The 24206-nt window shown below is 41.5% G+C and overlaps 1 protein-coding gene across 1 annotated transcript in view; it reads right to left on the bottom strand.

Moving 5' to 3' along the window:
* Positions 1-24206, bottom strand: part of ATP10B (ATPase phospholipid transporting 10B (putative)) — a 369516-nt gene that overhangs the window by 96492 nt on the left and 248818 nt on the right. The window contains exon 6 of the mRNA XM_067732943.1: positions 11136-11340. Coding sequence (XP_067589044.1) covers positions 11136-11340 — 205 coding nt within the window. The remainder of the gene's footprint in view (positions 1-11135; positions 11341-24206) is intronic.

The raw sequence follows: 24206 nt of genomic DNA, 5'->3' as shown, positions 1-24206 counted from the left end.
CCATATATGACAAATCCACAGCAAACATCATTCTCAGTGGTGCAAAACTGAAAGCATTTCCTCTAAGATCAGGAATGAGACAAGGATGTTCACTCTCACCACTATTATTCAACATAGTTTTGGAAGTCCTAGCTATGGCAATCAGAGAAGAAAAAGAAATAAAAGGAATAAAAATTGGAAAAGAAGAAGTAAAACTGTCATTGTTTGCTGATGACATGATACTATACATAAAGAATCCTAAAGATGCCACCAGAAAACTACTAGAGCTAATCAATGAATTTGGTAAAGTTGCAGGATACAAAATCAATGCACAGAAATCTCTTGCATTCCTATACACTAATGATGATAAATCTGAAAGAGAAATTATGCAAACTCTCCCATTTACCATTGCAAAAAAAAGAAAACCTTGGAATAAATCTACCTAGGGAGACAAAAGACCTGTATGCAGAAAACTATAAGACACTGAAGAAAGAAATTAAAGATGATACCAACAGATGGAGAGATATACCATGTTGTTGGATTGGAAGAATCAATATTGTGAAAATGACTATACTACCCAAAGCAATGTACAGGTTCAATGTAATCCCTATCAAATTACCAATGGCATTCTTTACAGAACTAGAACAAATCATCTTAAAATTTGTATGGAGACACAAAAGACCCCGAATAGCCAAAGCAGTCTTGAGGGAAAAAAATGGAGCTGGAGGAATCAGACTTCCTTACTTCAGACTGTACTACAGAGCTACAGTAATCAAGACAATATGGTACTGGCACAGAAACATAGATCAATGGAACAAGATAGAAAGCCCAGAGATAAACTCACGCACCTGTGGTCAATTAATCTATGACAAAGGAGGCAAAGATATACAATGGAGAAAAGACAGTCTCTTCAATAAGGGGTGCTGGGAAAACTGGACAGCTACATGTAAAAGAATGAAATTAGAGCACTCCGTAACACTGTACACAAAAATAAACTCAAAATGGATTCAACACCTAAATGTAAGACCACACGCTATAAAACTCTTAGAGGAAAACATAGGAAGACCACTCTTTGACATAAATCACAGCAAGATCTTTTTTGATCCACCTCCTAGAGTAATGGAAATAAAAACAAAAATAAACAAATGGGACCTAATGAAACTTCAAAGCTTTTGCACAGCAAAGGAAACCATAAACAAGACGAAAAGACAACCCTCAGAATGGGAGAAAATATTTGCAAATGAAGCAATGGACAAAGGATTAATCTCCAAAATATATAAACAGCCCATGCAGCTCAATATTAAAGAAACAAACAACCCAATCCAAAAATGGTCATTTTTGGATTGGGGAAATAGACATTTCTCCAAGAAGACGTACAGATGGCCAAGAAGCACGTGAAAAGCTGCTCAACATCACTAATTATTAGAGAAATGCAAATCAAAACTACAATGAGGTATCACCTCACACCAGTCAGAATGGGCATCATCAGAAAATCTACAAACAACAAACCCTGGAGAGGGTGTGGAGAAAAGGGTACCCTCTTGCACTGTTGGTGGGAATGTAAATTGATACAGCCACTATGGAGAACAGTATGGAGGTTCCTTAAAAAACTAAAAATAGAATTACCATATGATCCAGCAATCCCACTACTGGGCATATACCCAGAGAAAACCATAATTCAAAAAGACACATGCACCCCAATGTTCATTGCAGCACTATTTATAATAGCCAGGTCATGGAAGCAACCTAAATGACCATCGACAGACGAATGGATAAAGAAGTGGTACATATATACAATGGAGTATTACTCAGCCATAAAAAGGAATGGAATTGGGTCATTGAGATGTTGATGGACCTAGAGACTGTCATACAGAGTGAAGTAAGTCAGAAAGAGAAAAAGAAATATCGTATATTAATGCATGTATGTGGAACCTAGAAAAATGGTACCGATGAACCGGTTTGCAGGGCAGAAGTTGAGACACAAATGTATTGCACAAATGTATGGACACCAAGGGGGGAAAACCGTGGTGGGGTGGGGATGGTGGTGTGCTGAATTGGGTGATTGGGACTGACATGTATACACTGATGTGTATAAAACTGATGACTAATAAGAACATGCAGTATAAACAAACAAACAAACAAGCAAGTAATACTAAACTTTCTTTGGGTTATTTGTATGGAAATATGTTGATATAAATGTTTCAGACATTACATGAAATTTCTAAAAATCTTATATGTTCTGGTATAATGTTATAAGTCATAATTCTAGTTATTACTTTAAAATGTATATCTCAGAAATAACTAAATTTCCTTGTCAACTGCATTATATGAACTTTCATCAAATCTTTAACCGTGGTCGTTTTTAAGTCTTTTGTCATTTACAGACAGTTCTGGGTGTACTCTGATGCTTTTGTAAAAATGTTCCTGTAAAAGGGTTTCATCTTCAAGGAATTCATGGAAAAGACTCTGACAAGTACAGGTTTCTGGTAACTGACTATACTGCTGAAGTGAATGAATAAGCATTTTCAGAACTCTAATGGAAAACTGATGAATTCATAAAAGTGCTAACAAAAGATCAAGATAAAAAAATTAATTACATGGGACTGAGTGAACTGATGAGGATGATTATAATTTTTGTGACTTTTTGTTTGAATTAAAAAAAAAGGAAGTCAGGGGGCTATAAAAATAAAAATAACAGCTTTTTATAGAGTTGTGTCCATCATGGTCATACTAAGTATTATTGTATATTATTATAACTAAAACTTATAAAACTTCAGTATTTTCATATATATGAAAATTGTATTTATTTGAGAAATGGAAAATACATATAAAAGAATCTAAAATTTACTTTAGCAGTGGGAGAAATAATCAGGTACATCAGAATTTAGTTCCAATTCTGTCTCCGTACTATATTGGCTAGGTAATCCTTGACAGGATTCAATCTCTCTGAAATTAATTTTTCTCATCTTGAAAATGTCGTTAATTCTACTTCTAACGGTGAGTGTCCAATATCGAGTGTCAAATAGCAAAAGGGAGCTGTGTAGTACAGTGGTTAAGGACTTTGCCTGATGTGGGAGAAGGATTTACATACTTAACATTGATGAGGTTGAGTAAAACCCTCTAGCCCTTAATTTGAAGTATCAGCATAATTCTTGATGTATTTAATCTTAAAAAAAAAGTCCTAGTTCTGTTCACTTAAATGCCCTAGAAACAATGATTAACCCAATAGCAAAAAGTACCTCTAGCATGTACTTACTATGACTTCTAAACGCCATTTTTCTATCGAAAGGGACTAGATTTGTCAAAGACTACTGAGGTCATGGCAAAAGAACTTGGAAGCCAATTTGAAGAAGTTCCCACTGGCTAAAGATGGGATACTCAATAAAGATAATAACTGCAATGATTTGACATACATCAAACATGTTTTAATCCAGGAGTTCATATTGATACTAAGAAAGAAAAACTCACTTTGGAGGATGTTAGGGAATCAAATCATTGTTTTAAAACTGGTAAATAAAAGGAAAGGAACAAACATCCTGCCTTTATAGAGGGTAGTGCACAGTAACCAAATACTTGATGAGGGGAAATTCCTCTTTATACATGAGTTAGAGTATCGCCATTTTGCAAATCCCAATTGAATTAATGGATCTAAACAATGATCATCAATGACTGCTTACACTGAAAAAAGACCACCAGACATTTTGTACCTCAAGATGGTAACACACTTTATTTCCTATGGTGTAATGTTAACATAAACATGCACACAAACACAAGTCTAACCTGAGTCTAATTTAGGCACTAGATCCAACCACCAATTTATAGAAATATAGTGGGTAGGAAAACAAAATGGAACCACAAGGAAACAACACAATCAGCAGAATCCAGACTATGGGAAATTTTATGGGACAAACAACTTGTTTTATTCAGCAGCAAAAACTAAATATGCAAGGGGGAAAAAAAAAGCTGATTAGGGAACCTACAGAGTAAAAGAGATTTAAGAAAGTAATCTTAGTATTTGGCCTTATTTTGATCCTTATTCAAACAAACTGGAAGTATTGAACACTGACTTGGAAGTTGAGATCAAGAAATTACTGCCACTATTTTAGGCGTGACAAAGATAGAACGGTATATTTTTAAAAATCCTATTCTTGACAGATAGATATTGAAATATTTACAGATAAAATGCTGGGTATTGAAAAGACATGCTTCAAAATAATTAACAGAGAGAAGAGGGTGGGGATCTAGATAAAACAAGATTGGTTATGAGCTGATCGTTGAAATTTGGTGATGAGCACATAAAAAAATTTATCATATTATTCTCACTTTTGTATATACTTGAAAATTCCCATAATGAAAAGTTAAAATAAAAGAACTCTTCTTGGGTTTAAAGCTGAGCTCAGTCCTTTGCTTGCAGAGTTAGTGAACTGTTCTTGCTTCATTTGTCAAATGCGGATAATCAAAGTGCCTGTCTCATAGGGTTTTTTAGAAGGAGTAGAAAGAAATAATAGGTATGAAACACTTAGAAGAGCTGTTTATGGCACATAGTATGTGCTCAACCAAGTTACCTATTGATACTGTTTATTATTATTATTATTGTGTATTGTTACGTAGATGCAGTCCCATTATAAAATCCAGCAGGAAAGAGGATTCTTCTCTGGTTCTCAGGGCAGACAAGTTGAATGGACAGGCAGAGACTTTTTGTTTCATTCAAGATGCATCATCACTGAACTGGGATGGTGATAGATAATTCCCCACCCCACCTCAGCTCCGTAGGTAAAGTGCTCTCCTGTCTAAATACGTTAAATCAGCACACACATTCACTGTGGAGGATCCAGGTTACAATGGCTCTTTTTAGTTGAGCAAATGGCTTAAAAGCACTAACCATCAGTGGAATTCAAGCTAGTTAAAAGGCAGAGTCAATTAAGAATCTTTAACGTGTGCAATAAAACAGATAGGCACAATTATTACATTAATCAAAGATGCTCTAGGCCCGTGCTTTCCAACTTCAATTGCACATGAATCACCTGGGGATCTCTTAAACTGCAGAGTCTGGTTTAATTTGGGGCAGGGCCTGAAATTTTGCATTTCTGACAAACTTTCAGGTGATGCTGAAGAGGCTAGTCCATGTCAACTTGGTGTCCCAAGTTCCTTGTTACTGGGAAATGATCTGACACACACTTCAGTAGGATTTGGGCTTCAATGGTTTGGATAAAAGATAACTAGGATAATTGCTCTGAAATACTAATTGGAAGAATTCATTTCTGATTCTTTGGCTTTGGTAAATGTTCCATCTACCAAAATAAATGACACATACTTATTTTCAGGTGTTAAATCTCTAGTGCCCATCTTGGAACCCCTTTAAAGAAGAGATTTTACTAAGCGGGGGGTGGTGGAAGAAGGATGGATTGGGAGTTTGGGATTAGCAGACGCAACTATTATATATAGAATCGATAAACAACAAGGTCCTACTGTATAGCACAGGGAATTATATTCAATATTCTTTGATAAACCATAATGGAAAAGAATATAAAAAAAGAATGTACATATGTGTATAACTGACTCATTTTACTGTACAGCATAAATTAACATAATATTATAAATTAAATTAAAAAAAATTTAAAAAAGAAGACATTTCAGGTGTCAAAAATGTCCCCAAAGAGAAAACTGTACAATTTTTTTTTTTTTTTGGCGGTACACGGGCCTCTCACTGTTGTGGCCTCTCCCGTTGCGGAGCACAGGCTCCGGACGCGCAGGCCCAGCGGCCATGGCTCACGGGCCCAACCGCTCTGTGGCACGTGGGATCCTCCCGGACCGGGGCATGAACCCGCATCCCCTGCATCGGCAGGCGGACTCTCAACCACTGTGCCACCAGGGAAGCCCCAGAAGTGTAAAATTTAATTCTCTAATGAAGTTTTCTTGCCTGCTTTGCAGACCTCGGCATAATCCTAATTTTGTATTCCTTCCCTTTCTGTCCTAAACCAGCAATGGGATGTAGGAATAAATATTTCAAGAACAGGTCAATAATGTTGTGAATGCAAAGATGGCCCATCATGATAAAAGTTCCGACTGAAAAAAAAAACAACAACCCTGAAACCTGACTTGGTCTAAGTTGCATTCTGGGAAATGGATTTTGAAACTAACTCTTTGGCAACCTTGAGAATGATGTGCTGTGTCACAGGGGAAGTATCCTTTTGAGAAGCTCTCTCATGTTTATAATTTTCCCTGAACCTAGACAGGAAAGGCAAGGATGAGCTGTCTAAGCCATGAGGATAGTCAGCCTCTCGGTCATTCCTCACCTGTTGTGATCACGTGTGTTCCACACAATGTAGATTAATGTGTTCAAGTTGCCATATTAAGGTGAAAAATTATTGTGCCCCAAATGGTTCTGAGGTTAAATAAGTTTGGAAAGCTCAGGGTTAAAGAAAGTTTAACTGGCCTCCTTCCTCTAGGTCTTCTCTGAGACCTTAAAATATTCATGGACATTGGAACCTCCTAGAGGGGTCCACAGGACTTCGGCCTCCTAATCAGATTTGACCACACACCTTTTTTAGTTTTTAAAGAACTATCTCTTAAGATAAGGATTTGGCAGACTCCACCTTGAGAAGTGCTGATCTAGGGGAGCTGGGACAAAGTTTGTCTTATTGACTTTCAATGAACAGAACACAGCAGTGAAAATAGCTGTGGGTATATGGTGTGGGGTTGGGAGTTTCTAGAGATCTCTGAGGTTAGTAAAAACCCCCTTTTGGCAAAATAAAAGTCTCATAGCCAATAGGAATAACAAGCTAAAAAAGTCATTAATACTAATTATTTAAGATATTAAATTTACAAACCACATTTGCAGGTGTTCAAAATCTTCTCTGAGACAAGTGGTGAATTTTGCCTTTTTTGTACCTTAGGGTTTTCATCTGTCTAATGGAGTAGTGATGTCCTCCTCACAGGATGGTCATGAGGACAAAGGACAACATGGGCAAAACATGTAAGACTCCTGTAGATGGTGGTTTTATTCCCATTATTATGATGAGTGTTTTTTGGAAGTAACAGCTTCCCTTTATTATACAGGTTTTTGATGAGCTAGTGGTAGGTTCATATTAAGATCATCTGGGAGAACATTTAAAAAATATGCATGCCCAGACTACTACTCAGTCCCCATGAATCATAATTTGGTGATAATAATGGGGAAGGATGCATGTATATATGAAAAAGTTTCTCCCTGTGATGGTTATGATACATCCAAAACACCTTCAATGCATTTAAGACAAATTTCTAAATTGTGATCCCACCTCTCCTGGGATATGGTCCTTGGAATCAAAGGTTTCTGTGGTTAAATAATTAGAAATATTATATACTAGTACCTTCCCCCCCTCCCCCTTTATTAAAGTATCTGAGAAGTTCTGCAATACACACTATTGGAAAACTTGTAACCTATTGCCTTCTGATCTTATTTGACAGTGCAACATGTATTTTTCTTGCAACTCTCATCAACATCCTTGTTCAACACATTTGAGAAATATTATATATAGAGTTAGACAGAAGAGAATTCTATCCATATTCAGAAATATTTTTGCACTGAAGACATAAGGGAGAAGCAAGATCGCACAGAGCAGCTAAAATTCCTCCTCCCCAGGGAGCTGGCTAGGCCTGCTTTTATTCTTCCTGCTGCTTGTTACTTACATGTGGAAAGAATATTGAAAACGATAAATGTGTGTTTTCAAGTAAGCAATTCTGGGTAAAGTCTGGGTGAGAGTCAAAGGACCAGGGAGGTGAGCTACTGCAAACCTTAAGAGCTGAGACTGGACAAACTTGGCTTTGAATCGTGGTTCCAATACTTCCCAGCTTAGTGACCTTGGGCAAGTTGCTTCACGTTTCTGTGCCTCACTTACCTTATAAGGGCTTTACAAAAGTGCATTATTATTAGTACTATTTATCCCTGTTCTTATAGAAGTGGAAAAGCACATTTAAGCAAAGTGAGGGGGAGAATCAAGAATTGAAATAGAATAGAGAATTCTGGAAACTTTCAAAATCAAATAAATCTTGTTCCCTTTACAAGTGAATTTATTTATTTATTTTTTTTGGCAAATCATTACACCAAGTACCCTATGAGAATTCAGGGTTAGAGTTTGAGAGATGTGATTAACTTGAATTGGCTGGTTTATAGCAGTGGAGCGTGAATGACCCTTTCATCCAGCTCTTCATTCTAGTCAAATCCCAAACTATCAGACTAATTAATATACAAGAAACAGCTTGGGAGCCGCTGCCAATGGCAAAAAAGAGAAGGGACTGGGTGAACCTCAACAGCGCCGAAATAACTGCCCGAGAAAGAGAATAAAAGACTCAGAGTTGTGGTGGGCTGGCTGAAGGGTAGATTTACAAGCACACACACGTTTTCTGCTCCCAGAACTTAAAAACAACAACAACAACAAAAACCAGGGCTTCCCTGGTGGCGCAGTGGTTAAGAATCTGCCTGCCAATGCAGGGGACATGGGTTCGAGCCCTGGTCCGGGAAGATCCCACATGCCGCGGAGCAGCTAAGCCCGTGTGCCACAACTACTGAGCCTGCACTCTAGAGCCCACGCACCACAACTACTGAGCCTGCGCGCCACAACTACTGAGACTGCATGCCACAACAACTGAGCCCACACGCCACAACTACTGAGCCCACAAGCCACAACTGAGTCCGTGCACCACAACTATTGAAGCTCAAGTGCCTAGAGCCTGTGCTCCACAACAAGAGAAGCCCCCACTCACTGCAGCTAGAGAAAGCCTGTGCACAGCAATGAAGACCCAACACAGCCAAAAATAAATAAATAAATAAATAAATTAAAACAACAACAAAACCCAAAACCCGATAGAATAGAATAGAAAGTTTCAGAGTCCTTTGCACGTAGTATGACTGAGGCGGCAGTTTTATACACTCACACACATACCCACATGTGCATGTGGATAGGTGTGTTGTGCGATATGTATTTCTTATTGTGAGTTATGGTTAAAAAAGCTTGAAAACCTTTGCTCTAGAGGGCAGCCCACAGGGCCCTGAGCCAAGAAATAGATTGTTATTTTGTGTCTAGAATGGCTTTGTGAGCTTACCCAGATCCCACCCTACATTTTTGTAAACACTGGGATGATTGGGTGAGTGTGACAAGGACAAGCAAAGGAGAGAAAACTCAGACGCCAAGCCCCAGGGCAGTGATTGACTCAATAGAGCCTGGGCACCAATGGGAGGACTGAGCCACTATCACAACCACAAAGCAAGATGCCGGTGTGGTGGTCATGGTAGTTTCCATTCCCATTGTAGGAACTGTAGCTGAGGTAGCAGCAATAGACCATTTATTGTGTATCTACAATGCAGCAAACCCTCTATTTTGTTCTTTACTTTCCTTATCTCACCTGAATCACACAGTAAAACTTTGGGAGAGCTATTATTACTATTCCCATTGTAAGGATGAGAGAACAGAGTTCAATCATAGAAAAGCGATTTTATGAGAACTGTTCATCCGGGGCTTTGAGAGAGGCAAAGTGAGGTATGATGAGTGGCCTTCTCTTGAGAAGTTTCTGTCTAGATAACGAAACGTTAGCTCATGAGCATCTCTGAGGAATGAACCACTTGCCTTCCTTCTTCTAAATCCCCTGATTCATCCGTTTTCTCCCCAGCCACAGGCTGTCAGGATGAAGAGGAGTGATAGAATTTTATTCTTTTCCATGCATAGAGCAAGGTACCAGATGGGAAATCAACCCTTTCAAGGGGAATTTTAATTGAAAACTGGAATATCACACCCAGTTTCGATCAGTCAACACATATTCCCTATGCACGCCATTGATATTTACTGCCAACTATTTACTGGTCTCTAACTATGTGCCTAGCTTCATGCTAAGTAATTCATGTACATATTATTTTATAATCAAGCAGGACCTTATGGGGCCTTTTGGGGGCTGACCTCTCCCCCATATTCCCTGCTTTAGTTCCTTTGTGAAGTCCCTAGATAATAGTATCTGATGCACATTTCCTGAGTTGTTTTACAGACATGAAAACCCCCATCAAATGGAAGACGTTAACTACTTGATGACCATGAGCACATAGCCCCAAGACCTACTGGAGCCTGTGGATTGATAAACCCTGTGACACCACCCTGTTCCCTCACCATCAACCAATCAGAGAATTGTGCACGAGGAGATCACATACCCTGTGACCCCCCTCCCTTAGCTGGCCTTTAAAAATGTTTTCCTGAAACCCATCGGGGAGTTCTGTCTTTTTGAGCACGAGCTGTCCCAGACTATTTGTATGCAGGCTTACAATAAATGCTGCGTTTCCTTTACTACGACCCAGTGTCAGTAGACTGGCTTTACTGCACGGGGGCACGCAGAAGCAAGTTTGGCTCAGTAACAACTCAGCCTTCAGAAACACCCTATGGAGAGGGTACTATTTCTGTGCCCATTTTCCAGATGAGGGAATGAAGGTGTGAGAGGGTAATAACTTGCCTTAGGTGAGACAGCGAATAAATGGTGGGGTTGGACTTTTGAGTTCAGCTCTGCCAGATGTAGAGCCTGGGCTCTTAACCACCAAACAATCATGATTCCTCCATGATATCCAAGGTATCACACACATAAAGTGGGGATTAAATTAAAATGTTGATGATCACTCCCTGGCCTTAAAGAGGTTTCAGTACTGTTGAGAAGGTAAGACCTACACGAATGGTAAAATAGTTAATGGTACCTTGCTGCTTTTATGCTGCAGTCAAAGGAGTACTAGCAAAAATTCATGGAGGGAGAAATTGCTGAAGCTGAGCTGGGCAGGATGAGCCAGGATTGGATACGCACAGAAAAGTGGGTTGGTCTCAAGAGTAATTGAGCAGATACTAGACTCCTCGGTTTAGAGCAGAGAGCACGGTTTCTTCAGTTGAATGGAGGGGGTCCCCATTTAAGGACTCTGAGGCCTTCAGCAAGTTATTTACCTTTCCCAAGCCTCAGTTTCCCCATCTGTGAGAAGGGGATGATATCCATCTCAGAGAGTTGGTGGGAAGATTAATTGTACCTAAGTGCCTGGGAAAAGGAGGCATCTACTACCTTCTCCTCTACACACCAGATTAAATCCAGTTTCCCAGTAGAGCTGGCTGGCATCTTCCCTTTGCCATTCCAGTTGAAGATCTTAGAAAGAGCCCTACCTGCTGTGTGAAGCCCTTTACAACACGTCTCTGCTTGAGGTTTGTCTCTCCATCCAAGTTGGAGGTTTCCAGATGACAGATCCCACTGGGGTCCGAGGAAAAGAGGAGGAGTATGTCGGCTGGGATGATCTCATTGCATTGCATTTGGATGAAGTCCCCCACTTGCACATCCTTCCAGCACTTCTGCGTGTAGCTCTGCTCTTTTCTGAGGTTGGAGAAAGACAGGGGTCAGAGTGAATGTTAAAGTTCTCCAGAACATGAATGAGTGAATGGAAAAGGTCCCCCTGCACCTAATATCCTCCAGTCAGCCTGTCACAGGACCGCTCTGTATTCTACCTTGCCCCAGATGACCACTCTCATCATCTCTAGAAAAGCTAAGCATGATCTACAGAATCTCACTAGTAAAGATCCCTCCTTATGACCATGTAGACTTTTGATTGACCGTCGGCTATCGACTGGTTGCTGTGCTCAGCCCTTGCTTCCTAGCAGGAGAAAAAATTTAAAGGAGAAGGTGATTATATAGTCATATTAACATAGTGTTCTTAATATACATCACTTCCTAGAATACCCAGTTATCACTGTAGAAAGCAGGGTCACAAAAGAATGGAGTATAGGAAAGACTGCTTCTGGTTATGGGTGGAGAGCAGCAGTGGGAAAGGTGAGAATATAGACCATTGCCTAGGAAGATCTGCAGTGGTGCTGAAATAGGAAGCAGGGAATTAGGAAGATGGCACCCGGAACTTTGATAGGATGGGCCCCACAGTGATCACAGGATCAGAGGGCTAAAGAAATCTGAGAAAATGATGTACTTTCTCTTCCTATCCAATTTATCAAGCTCAGGTAATAACAGGGGCAGCAATTGTGAATTTAGCATTTCTACCGTGCCAAGCACTAGGGTGAATTAATACTTGATTTAATTGCATAATAACTCACTGGAGGAGATGTTATACCCATTTTATAATGAGGAACTTGAGGGTTCAAGAGAAATTTCCCAAGGCCTTACAGAAACAGAGCTGAACCCCGAGTCTGGGTCCAACTTGACACCAAACCCAGTTTTCACTGCTTGAATATCCTACCTCCTGGAAATCATTCCCCTCTTTCCTCTCCAGTGGAACGGCAGCATCAGCTTTTACAGCCCTTGCAGAAGGACTCGCTACTCCCCAAGGCAATACATCCGTTTCCAAGAGCCTTCATTTTACGAAATTCTTCCTTCTGATTAGCCAAATATTGAACTAATTCTGCTCTCCCAGGCAATCTGATTTACTCCATCTTCTACCATTAAAAAAAAATATATATATATTTTAATGAATTCATTTATTTTATTTTTGGCCGTGTTGCGTCTTCGTTGCAGTACGCGGGCTTTTCCCTACTTGCAAGTGGGGGCTATTCTTCGATGCGGTGCGCGGGCTTCTCATTGCGGTGGCTTCTCTTGTTACAGAGCACGGGCTCTAGGCGCCTGGGCTTCAGTAGCTGTGGCTCATGGGCTCTAGAGCGCAGGCTCAGTAGCTGTGGCACATGGGCTCAGTTGCTTCCAGGCATGTGGGATCTTCCCGGAGCAGGGCTCGAACCAGTGTCTCCTGCACTGGCAGACCGATTCTTAATCACTGCGCCACACAGGGAAGCCCTAAAATAATACTTTAAAGTATTCATCGGGTGTCTTCTGAAGCCTTTTGGACTTGCCAAGTCAAATTCAACTTTCCAAGTGCCCTCAATTATTCTGTGTGACACAGTTTCAAGATCTGTCTTAGAGGTGAGGGCTCTTCTGACTAAGGCTGTGTTTGGAAATGTTCCTCTTTAAATGTGGGATCTGGGACCAAACCAATATTCCACATGTGGTCTTTTAAACTAAGTCCAGCTGGCTTGCAGCTGGTTGCCTCTGAGCCCAGCCAGGCCTGGAGAAGCAGGCTCTCTTTTGCTATTTTTCTCCACTGATGCTGAGCCTCTCTGGGCATGTTACTGATTCTGTTTTTGTTGGAATCTGAGCTGCCCTGGGCATGACAAGACCACTCTTCCACGGAGAAAGAGACGTGACGAATTTCACTTTTCTCCTCTGAGTTCGTAAAAGTCCTTGAGGAGGATAAGGGTTTGATGCCTTTCTCCTTTCTTTGGCGGCCCTTTAGAGAACCCCAAGCAAGCCCTCCTAAGACCCCATTTTCCTTGTCAAAAAGATCCTTTCAAAGGAATCCCCCAGTTTCCTGAAATAGATGCACATCCATCTGGAAGACTTTCGGAAGGCCAACCAAGGGAAGGTCTGATCAGAGTCTATAAAATAATCAGGGATTACAGTTAGGGAGCAGTCTTGTAACTCTAAAGACCCACAGAGTTCTGTGGAAGTGCCCATGCTCTAGGGAGCCCAGTGCAGCAGCCACTGGTTAACCGTGGGCAGTATCACCCAAACGGGGACCACTTCTGAGCATTTTGTGGGCAGTGCATCTGTAGCTTTTTTTTTTTTTTTTTTTTGCGGTACGCGGGCCTCTCACTGCTGTGGCCTCTCCCATTGTGGAGCACAGGCTCCGTTTTTTTTGTTTTTTGTTTTTTTTTTTGCGGTACGCGGGCCTCTCACTGTTGTGACCTCTCCCGTTGCGGAGCACAGGCTCCGGACGCGCAGGCTCAGCGGCCATGGCTCACGGGCCCAGCTGCTCCGCGGCATGTGGAATCTTTCTGGACCGGGGCACGAGCCCGTGTCCCCTGCATCGGCAGGCGGACTCTCAACCACGGCGCCACCAGGGAAGCCCCATCTGTAGCATTTTAATAATAATAATTCTTTTAATGGAAAAATGATGTAACAGGTTTCTAAGCACTTTTTCATTCCATCAACTTATTTTAGAGCAGCTTATCATCTGCTCTTATTTTTTTATTTTTTATTTTTACCATGGAAAATAGAGACAGTCCCCCCAGATCTGTTTCTCACTGCCATTTCAGAAAAACATTTATCTGTTGATTCAGGGAAGAATTTTTTTCTTCAGAGCAGCCTTGGGAACACCTGTTAAATGTCCAAATATGAAGCTACTTAAAGAAATTGGAATGGCAGATACTCTACATTGGAAAAGGAATCTTGTATGGTGAAGGAGGGAGGCTTTCTCTAGTGCTTTTTTTTTCCTTTTTGAGAGGGCACTTAAAGAAAAGGATCCTTGAATATTACAGCAAAATTGCTCCAAGGAATAAAGGATTATCGCTCAACTTGTCCTTACTCTTCTCCCCTTTGACTTCTGCCCTATTGGGTAATGCCTTTGGGGATGGCCCACCATTGGTTGCTTGCTGTAATCTCAGCAATCTGGCCGGTATTGAGATTGGATTTAATGAGAACACCTTTGACTCTGAGCAATATCCTGACTGCTAACACTTCCAAAGCACACTGGTTCAAACCAGAAGGTTTGCAAAAGCTAGTTGGGAACGCTACATACATAGACATACCGAAGGCAAGGCCAATGCACCGCCACCCGTGAACACTGAAATTCATTTTCTTCCTTCTAATAAAGGGCTCCACTGCATATTATGGGATGTAAATTATTAATGGGATGGAAGATGGATGTTATGCAGATGAACTTATGAAATATATGTGTGTATATATGTATGTGTGTGTGTGTGTGTGTATGTATATATATTTATGAGCAGTCACTTCTGTGAGTTTGGCTGGAGTGCTGTCTTGTCAATTCCCATAATGATGATAGGTATCGCGAGGTCAATGGAACCACACAAGAAGCTATAAGTCAGACTGGTCTCTGTTTTCTTTCTATTATTCTTTGGGTCCCTGGGAGGTCCTGTCCAGTACTGCTGTCCCGTTAATAATCACCTGTCTTTCCTTTAGATGTAATCTTCTCTTCCTTAGGATGCAGTGGTGAAGGGACACTCTTCGTCCCTGTTGTAGGCTTACCCTCCCCTAAACAGAGATTGCCCATCTCCGGGTCACGCTCAAACAGAGGCACATACGCCTCCAGGCACACATCTTGTCGTGTGTGTCCAGGAGCACTGAAGCTATGGGAACAACATGATTTTTGGGGTGTTCAAAATTTTTTTGGGGGGGGACATAATTTAGTAATTTAGCTGGTACAAAATTTGAAGAATTATATATTTATATTGACCCAAATGTAGTAATATTATAGAATCAGAGTCAGATTTTATAGGAATTTTGGGATAAGAACAAGTGGCATCAGGGACATTTCCTTCTTGCACTGGGTTATTCTGTGCTGGTTTCCTGATCCTCTGGGGGCCCACTTTGCCTCCTCAACTGTGGAAAAGGCAAGGGTACATAGCTCCGGGGTTGGGGCGTCCAGTCCGAGGAGGTGCTGAGTGGCTGAATCCAGCTGAGGCAGAAAAGCGGCGTGCTTCTGCATTGAGGGATGCCCAGATGTGGCCACAGCTGGCTGGGAGCCACTCTGAGGAGTCATTCCCCGGTTAATCCAGCCCGTTCGGAACAGCTGCCATGGGTGGACACATGCACACACTCCTGGTCATTTCCCTGCTCAGTGAGTCCACACCTGGGAACTGATTGCTATTTTAGTTTTGTGGCATGTTCACTGCTGCTTAAAAATAAGACAAATCGACGTGGCTGGGGACGAAGACTCCATCTGGCAGATTCTGCCTTGGGGAGAAATCAAGTGGTGCAGTGCTAAATGGCTTTCTGAGAGGAGATAGGGCTTATTAAGAGGTAAATAAACAGCAAGAGAGGTTTATAACCAACTGGATCCTGTGGGGAAGCAGGTGAAAGGGGGGGAATGGAGGAGGAGAAGGTGCTTAAGCTTCCATTGCTCAAGTGCTATGTGGGTTTTGTAAAAAGGGTTTCAAGGAACTAGAGTAGAGGGCATTTATCAGGAAGCTTAGTTGTCTGTGGGATTTCCCATTCAGTGTAGGATGATGGGCTGACCTGGGCTGTCCTTCAGGAAGCTGGAATGTCAGGCCCAGGATGGTCAGCATCGCTACCGCAGGGTGAAAGGGGAAGCCAGTGAGAATGAGTGCAGTCTAGGGGTTAAGAGTGGGTTTGAATCTCAGCTTCACCACTTACTACCTGTGTGACTTGGGGAAGTTACTTAATCTTTCAGAGACTCTATTTCTTCAGTTGAAGGTAATACGTGTATTTGTCTCAGAGAGTTATTGGAAGGATTAGTGACATGATGCATGGAAGGGACTGAGTTCTTGGTTTTGCACTTAGTAAGTACTTAATGAATACAAGCTTCTTTTATGATGTTGATGACAATGATTGTTAATGTTATGGTGAGGGCTAACCACCACCGCCAGCCCCAGCATTTTCTTCTTCGTGCCATTGGGGTCCCCGCTTTATGTCCGTGATTACATTTCATGAATTGGGCTCAGGCACATAATGTGCAAATACAAGGAACTTAAAAAATCCAAACATGTTCCCCAAGTCCAGAAAAGAAGGACCCAAATTCAGCCCACTGAAGACCAAGGGCTCTGGATGCTGGCTACTGGGCAAACTCCCAGAAAAATATATCGTTAAGATCAGGGCTGTCCAGCAAGTTCTTTGTGGATGTCGACAAACTAGTTCCAAAGTTTATATAAAGAGGCAAAAGACCCACACTAGCCAACTCGATATTGAAGGAGAGGATGGACACTACCCATCCTCGAGACTTACTATAAAGTTACAGTAATCAAGACAGTGCGGTATTGGCAAAAGAATAAACAAATGGATCAATGGAACAGAATAGATAGCCCAGAAATAGATTCACATAATTATAGTCAACTGACTTTTGACAACGGAACAAAGGCAATACAACCGAGCAAAGATAATCTTTTCAACAAATGGATATCCATATGCCAAAAAAAAAAAAAAAAAAAAGAAAGAAAGAAGAATCCACAGACCTTACACTCTTGACAAAAATTAACTCAGAATGCATCACAGACCTAAATGTAAAATGCAGAACTATAAAACTCCTAGAAGACAACATAGCAGAAAACCTAGATGACCTTGGGTGTGGCGATGACTTTTTAGGTAAACACCATAGGCACTATTCATGAAAGAAGTAACTGAGAAGCTGGACATCATTAAAATTAAAAATTTCTGTTCTGTGAAAGACAATGGTAAGAGAATGAGAAGACGAGCCACCATCTGGGAGAAAATATGTGTTTTGCAAAAGACATGTCTGATAAAGACTCATTATTCAAAATATAGAAAGAAAAAACAAACTCAAAACTCAACAATAAGAGAACAAACAACCCAATTAAAAATGGACAAAAGATCTGAATAGACATCTCACCAAAGAAGATATACAGATGTCAAATAAGCATGAAAAGAGCTCCACATCACATGTCATCAGAGAAATGCGAATTAAAATGAGATACCGCAAAATACCTATTTGAATGCCCCGAATCGTGAACGCTAACACCACCAATTGCTGGTGAGGAGGTACAGCAAGAGGCACTCACACACTGTTGGTAGGAATGCACAACGGTACAGCCACTTTGAAAGACAATTTGGTGGTTTCTTATAAAACTAAACGTATTCTTACTATACGATCTAGCAATCACGTATCCTATTTACCTAAACGAGTTGAAAACTTATGCCATGCAAAAACCCACACATGTATGTTTATGGCAGCTTTACTTGTAGTTTCCAAAACTTGGAAGCATCTAGATGTCCTTCAGTAGGTGAATGAATGAACTATGGTACATGCAGACAATGAAATATTATTCATAGCTAAAAAGAAGTGAGCTATCAAGCCATGCTAAGACATGGAGGGAACTTACATGCATATGGCTAAGTGAAAGAAGCCAATGTGAAAAGGCTACACACTCTATGATTTCAACTGCGAGACATTCTGGAAAAGGCTAAACTATGGAGACAGTAAAAATATCAGTGGTAGCCAGGAGTTGGGAGGTGGGTAGGGATGAACAGGAGGAGCACAGAGGATATTTAGGGAAGTGAAACTACGCTGTATGATACCGTAATGGTGGATACAGGTCGTTATACATTGGACCAAACCCATAGAACGTATAATACCTAGAGTGAGCCATCTTGTAAACTATGGACTTTGGGTGACTATGATGTCTCAATGTTGGTTCATTAATTTCGACAAATGGACCACTTTGGTGAGGGATGTTGATAATGGAGGAAGTTGTGCATGTGTGAGGGCAGAGGGTATACGGGAAATCTCTGTACCTTCCCCTCAGTTTTACTGTGAACCTAGCTCAAAACTCAACAATAAGAGAACAAACAACCCGATTAAAAATGGACAAAAGATCCATTAAAAAAATAAAGTCTTAAAAAAAAAAAAAAGCCTGGAGGAAATTTGATAAATCTCCAATTTCGGTGAGGAAACTGACCTGGCCAAGGTGTATAGGAACAAAACTTGGGTTGGAACCTCTGTTCTTTCCATGGCTCCAAGAAGAGTCAAGCGTCCTGTAGCTGGTTCAGGAATACTTGAAATGCCCAACGGTCTTTGTCTTGACAGTGGTGTGCTCACGTAGAGACAATATCGTGGGGTGGTTAAAAGCTCTGGAGTCATGTGAGCCTGACTACAACCCAGAACTACTTCTTACTTCTTACATACAAGGTAGTGTGACCTTGAACCCACTACTTGACTCTATGACCCTCAGTTTATTCATCTATCAAATGGACAAATAAAATCTATTCTACAGGTTAAAGTGAGAGTTCAATAAGATAATACACGAAATGGCCTTAGAGCAAATGGCATTTACTGCTGCTATTAGTATCATCACAGTTATTATTAGCTTGGAGGAAACAGGGTCACTGCTGTGGTGATAGCAGAACAGAATCTGTGTGGTTGTCTATTTTCATGAGCTGTCGTGAATGAGGGGTGGGGCTTTGTGGTTGGAGGAGGAGCTTAGCAAGGGAGAAGGAACTGAAAAGGGAGGAAGGGTCCTGTGGCTTCTGTCCTGACCTGGTCCCACAAAATGGAAATGGAACAGCAGTTAAAGGTTTAGCGTTAAGTTAAAGTTACGCTAAAGACAACGTGGGCCTGGGGCAGAGGGCAGTGAGTGCAGCTGTGTCCCCGCACCCGCCTGTTTGCTACAGACCACGATGATGGGGGCTTTAGACTCAGGCAAGCTCCAGAAAGAAACAGCTGAGGCTGGAGGAGTGGGTAGGAGACCCGGACCCCTGGCTCGGATGGAAATACTGGGGGACATGAACATATTAACTATACCTGAGGATGCCCAGATATATCTGGGGAGGCCTGAGTATTAGGGCGGGAAGAATGAAGACCCAAATCAGCAGCTTGGGGCATCTGTATTTATGTGAATTCATTAACACCCAGAGGCCTAATTGTTTCATGTGTCTTCTACTTTCAACTATGCAATAAGCTTGCTGACAGCTGGGATGACCCTGGGTCTTATATCTCCGTACCTACGTGGAGTCTGGTATGGTGTCTAGTGCACAGGGGAGTGTTCAGGAAATATTCACTAATTGATTCCTTGTAGATTTGTCTTGAACATGAGGCAGTAGAGGAAAAGCTTTTCCTAATCTTAAGTCATTTTGACATCTATCTCTTTTTGTTATGGACGCACTAACGGAGACTTCCAAAAATGATATCATAATAATATAATATGATGGATGATATGAATAGATATGATGAGATGATATAATATAATGTATTTAATGTAATGTAATATAATAAACTTATTTGTATTAAGTGCCTATAATAAGCCCAGCACTTAACCAACGTTACCATTTAGCTGCCTAATAATGACACAACTTTTATTGTTATTGTTATCTGTGTTTCATAGATGAGGAAACTTAAGCCCAGAAAGGTTATCTAACTTGTGTAAGGTCACATAGGTGTGTCTGCCAGGACATAGGAGTGATAGCTGTGGGGACTTCACGGCTCAGCGTGGTCTCTTGGTCCTGTTCGAAAGTGCAGTACTAAGCAGATGACGCCTCAGAACCTGGCGACATAAACATAACTGAGGCTGGGTCGGGAACAGGAGCCTCAGCTTTTGGAATTGTGAGCTCCATAATGGCAAATCAGAGGCTATAAACGCTCACCCGCTCACGTACAAATCACGCCTGTTGACACAAGTGCAGAGCTTCAGGGACACCTGAATTCTTGTTTTTTGATTCTTCCACCCATTGAGTTTGGGGGAGAACCTAATGCATTCTATCCTGAAATGACAAGCTGAATTGGCCCACATAGTTTATGGCCTTCTGTGAGCACAGGGCGAGGCCATGGGAGTCGGGTGGGCACTTGCAAAACCGACCCTTTAGAGAGGATGCTACTTGGCTGGTGCCAAATGCAGAGCAAAGACCTGCAGAGTGGATGCAGCGGTCTGCTGGTCTGTCAACTACAGCCAGTGGCACTTTTCATAGTCATGCTTCAAATGACACTATGATCCTCTGTTTTGTGCACTTTCAGATTCTTTCCCCAGGCCTAGTTTGCTACGTTATGATAGCTTGGAGTCAAGTTCTATGGTAAAGCGTTTGTCCTCTTCTATGCGGTTCAAAACCCCAGCCAATGATCTGTCTATCTTACTCCCCTTGAGTCAAGCTCATGGTGACTCTTGGCTATCAAGGTTATCGAACTCTCCTTAGTAATATTTTAGGCAACATTTTCTGAGGGCTACTGAATGCCAGGAACTATACTAAGCATTTTACATGCATTACTTCATTTAACAGCTGCAGCAAACCGAGGATATAGTTTTAGGGTAAAGAATACATAATGTATTTCGATGTTAGGACGGCCCTGGCAAAGCCTGAATTCTACCCTGTCAATCATTTCATATCCTCTCGGTTTCCCAGAGGGATGTTATATGGAGGAAAATGATAGTAGAATGGGGATCCAATAGCTACTATATTAAGAGCCACACAAACATGATATTTGAATGTACATTCTATGTTAGAAGCTGGGTTGGGAGAAGTGGCTTAGGCTCCGGGCCAGATGAAGCCACCTAAATCCCTCGCCTAAATCTAAACCCTGGTCTGGGTGTGCTCAGGAGTGACGTGGAAACGGAGTTAGGGGAAAGAGGTCCAGGCTCTAGAAGGGTTTCCCAAATTCAGATTTTAAATCCTGCCACATAGAATAGAAGAGAAATGAGAGAGCAGAGCATAAGTTTTTGCTTTTAAAACACTGTTACCCTGCCCACTGGTACATGTGGCTCAGTGAATGTCCTTGACCTTTGCCAATAAAATAAACAATTCCTCCCTTGTATGGGTGGGAAATGTAGCAAGAAAGATGAAGGCTTAGGTTGGGCCTGACATTGAAAAAATTAGAGCTGAAGTGAAGGGAAATTTAAAAAATTATGTAGTGCTAATTATGGTGCAGACACTGAGTTAACAGTTTATAAGGATTATTTCATTCAACCCACATGCCCCTGGGAGATAGGTGCTAATGCTGGCCCTACTTTATACGAGTTGAAATGGCGGCTGCAGTGATCAAGTAACTACAAGTGTCCACACATTTAGTAAGTGGCAGTTCTGAGACAAGCCCTGGTGTGATGCCAAGTGTCCAGTATGATGTCACGTTTTAAACATCCCTGCTGAGACTGCTTTAAGCACTCTCCTTTGGCACTGCATTGTAGAGTTGTTTCTATAGCTCTGCTACGTTCAAGCCCTCTGACATGTCATCTCACATCTTTTCACAAAGTTTACCGTAGAGAGACTATGACCATTATTTAAAGATGAGACAAATGGGGACACAACTGCCTAAGTGGCTTCCTTTAGGTCATGTAGTTAATTGGTGACAGACCCAGGATGAGGACCTCTGGTTTCCTCATTCTCAGGCTTTCCTATGGGGACACCGGCACGGAAGGAAACTGACATACAAATAAAAACAGGCTGCAGGCCAGGCATCTGCCTTCTCCAGCAGAGCTTTCCACAGCTGGGAAACCAGGCCCTCAGTGCCATGCTGTCAGAAGACCGGCCGCGATCCTGTAGCATCTGGAATTCTTTTTATGTTATAGCAGCCACCTGACTTACAGAAAAGAGAATCTCCAAGTCTTGGTAAGAAGTCAGAATTTAAACGTTTCTAGGGAATTCCCTGGCGGTCCAGTGTCTAGGACTCGGAGCTTTCGCTGCCAGGGCCCGTGTTCGATCCCTGGTCGGGGAACTAAGATCCCCCAAGCCATGCAGCGTGGCCAATAAAATAAAATAAAGTTTCTAATCGATTCATTTCTCTCTTAAGCTCCTGCTATCTCTTGATCCTGGTCTTTTTGATACCAGCATAAATCACACATACAACCTTCAGGTGACACATGAAGAGGCTGTGAGCTGACCTGTTCTCTTTACCTATTTGAATGCTCATCCTTCAGTGCCCTCCTGAAATGTCACCTCTTCAGAGAAGGCTTCCCTCAGCTGGCTCTGATGTTTTTGGCAGGCAGATGTGTCACTGCAGCCCATGCATGACTGTGACCCTTTGTCCATAGGCAAGGGACACTGTAGCTGTTTACAAGTTCCTCATGCTCTCTGGACTGAGAGCCCCTTGAGGGTACATGGGGCCTTCCATGTTGATATACACGTACTCGGTTCAGACGTAAGACTTGCTGAACAGATGAATAATTGTGTGCTCGGCTGCTGAAACACTGGAAGGCTTTTGCTGCGTTACAATATGGGGACAAAAACCTTCATGGATTCCCTTAGTTCCCACTCCTGCTTCCTTGTTGCCTGTTTTCTGAATACAAATAAAAATATACGAAGCTGGATGGAAAAATACAATTCTCTTGCTCGGTATGGTTTCTAGATTCATTAAATTGAGCCCTGGGAGAAACTAAGCTAATACAATTCTGAAGCTAATCTCTCCTTGAAGTCATTCCATAAATCTGATTAATGGGTCACTTTTAGACCACAAGCACAGTTGCTACATTAAAAGAAAATGCTCTAACAGGATTGTAATTCTGTAAACAAGGCTTCTGCTGTTTGCAAAAACATTCTCTCACAGTATAAACAAGTCTAGGCTGGATGATGCGTGGGATTAAGGTGAGCAAAATTCTTAGGGTCCTAGTATTCAACTGTACAAAAATGAGGACATTTGATATCAGCTTCTCAAATGTGTGAAATTGAGACAAGATGGATAGAACTAGTGCTTGAGATATAAGTTTCATGTTGCTTCTCAGAAAAAAATTGTCCTCTCAGATCTTGTATTCTTTGCCTGACATACCGTCATATATTGTGTTGGTCAAAAAGTTCATTTGGGGTTTTCAGTAAGATGGGATGACAAACCCGAACAGACTTTTTGGCCAGCCCAATATCTTCAACGTTTGGCAAAAGGAAATGCTCCCTCAGCATCATCACTTAAGATAATAATAACAGCTAGCATTTTCTATCTTCCTATTCTGGAGTTTTTCATAGAATTAATCCACTTCAGGGTTAGAATAACTTTAAGGATATATATTACAGAATGTCCCAAAGTGTGTCTGCTCCTGTTAATATGTGAAAAGCAATTCACAAGGAGTCGAGGCTCAAAACTATTTTAAGGTGATGATGTTGAGGACATAGTGGTGGCCTCTCCAACATGTGTTTCTCCTTCTCTTGGAAAGACCTCATTTTTTAAATCTGGACTTTTCACCTTCCCTGTGTAGCCCATATGCTTTCAGGGAAGTGAACCTCATGCTGAGCTCTATGGCTCAGGTATAACCTAATCAGCGTAATCTCATCTCCTGCTCAGAGGGATTGGTTCAGGGATGGGCATGTGACCCACTGGGGTCACTGAGAGATGAGGAGGATCTGTGGAGTAAGCTTCCTGGACCTTCCAAGAATGCTTCTGGAAGTGCTTTTCTTTCTCCCTTTGTGGGTTATTATATGTAGATGTGAGGGCTGGAGCTGCTGCAGCCATCTCATTGCCATGAGGGAAATCTACCTGGGGGTAAAGATGACACAGAGGGGGACTGAATGAAAAGGACAGCTAACTGCTGCAGCTAGAATGCTGATTGGCTGAATGAACCATGCTTGATCACCTGCCCACCTCAGCATATTTGTAGTGACTTAAGAAACAAAGTCTCTTCATTGTTAAAATTGTTTAAGTCGAGGTTTCTGCTTCTTGCAGTAGAGAGCATCTCAACTGACACAACAGAATATATATAAAACTGAATCACCTTGCTGTATACTTGAAACTAACACAACATTGTAAATTAATTATACTTCAATTAAAAATAGGAATTTGTATATCC

This window comes from Pseudorca crassidens, chromosome 3, assembly GCF_039906515.1.
Source record: "Pseudorca crassidens isolate mPseCra1 chromosome 3, mPseCra1.hap1, whole genome shotgun sequence".
Lineage (NCBI taxonomy): Eukaryota > Metazoa > Chordata > Mammalia > Artiodactyla > Delphinidae > Pseudorca > Pseudorca crassidens.
Note: the sequence above shows the minus strand (reverse complement) of the source record. Positions and strands in the feature narration are given on the sequence as shown.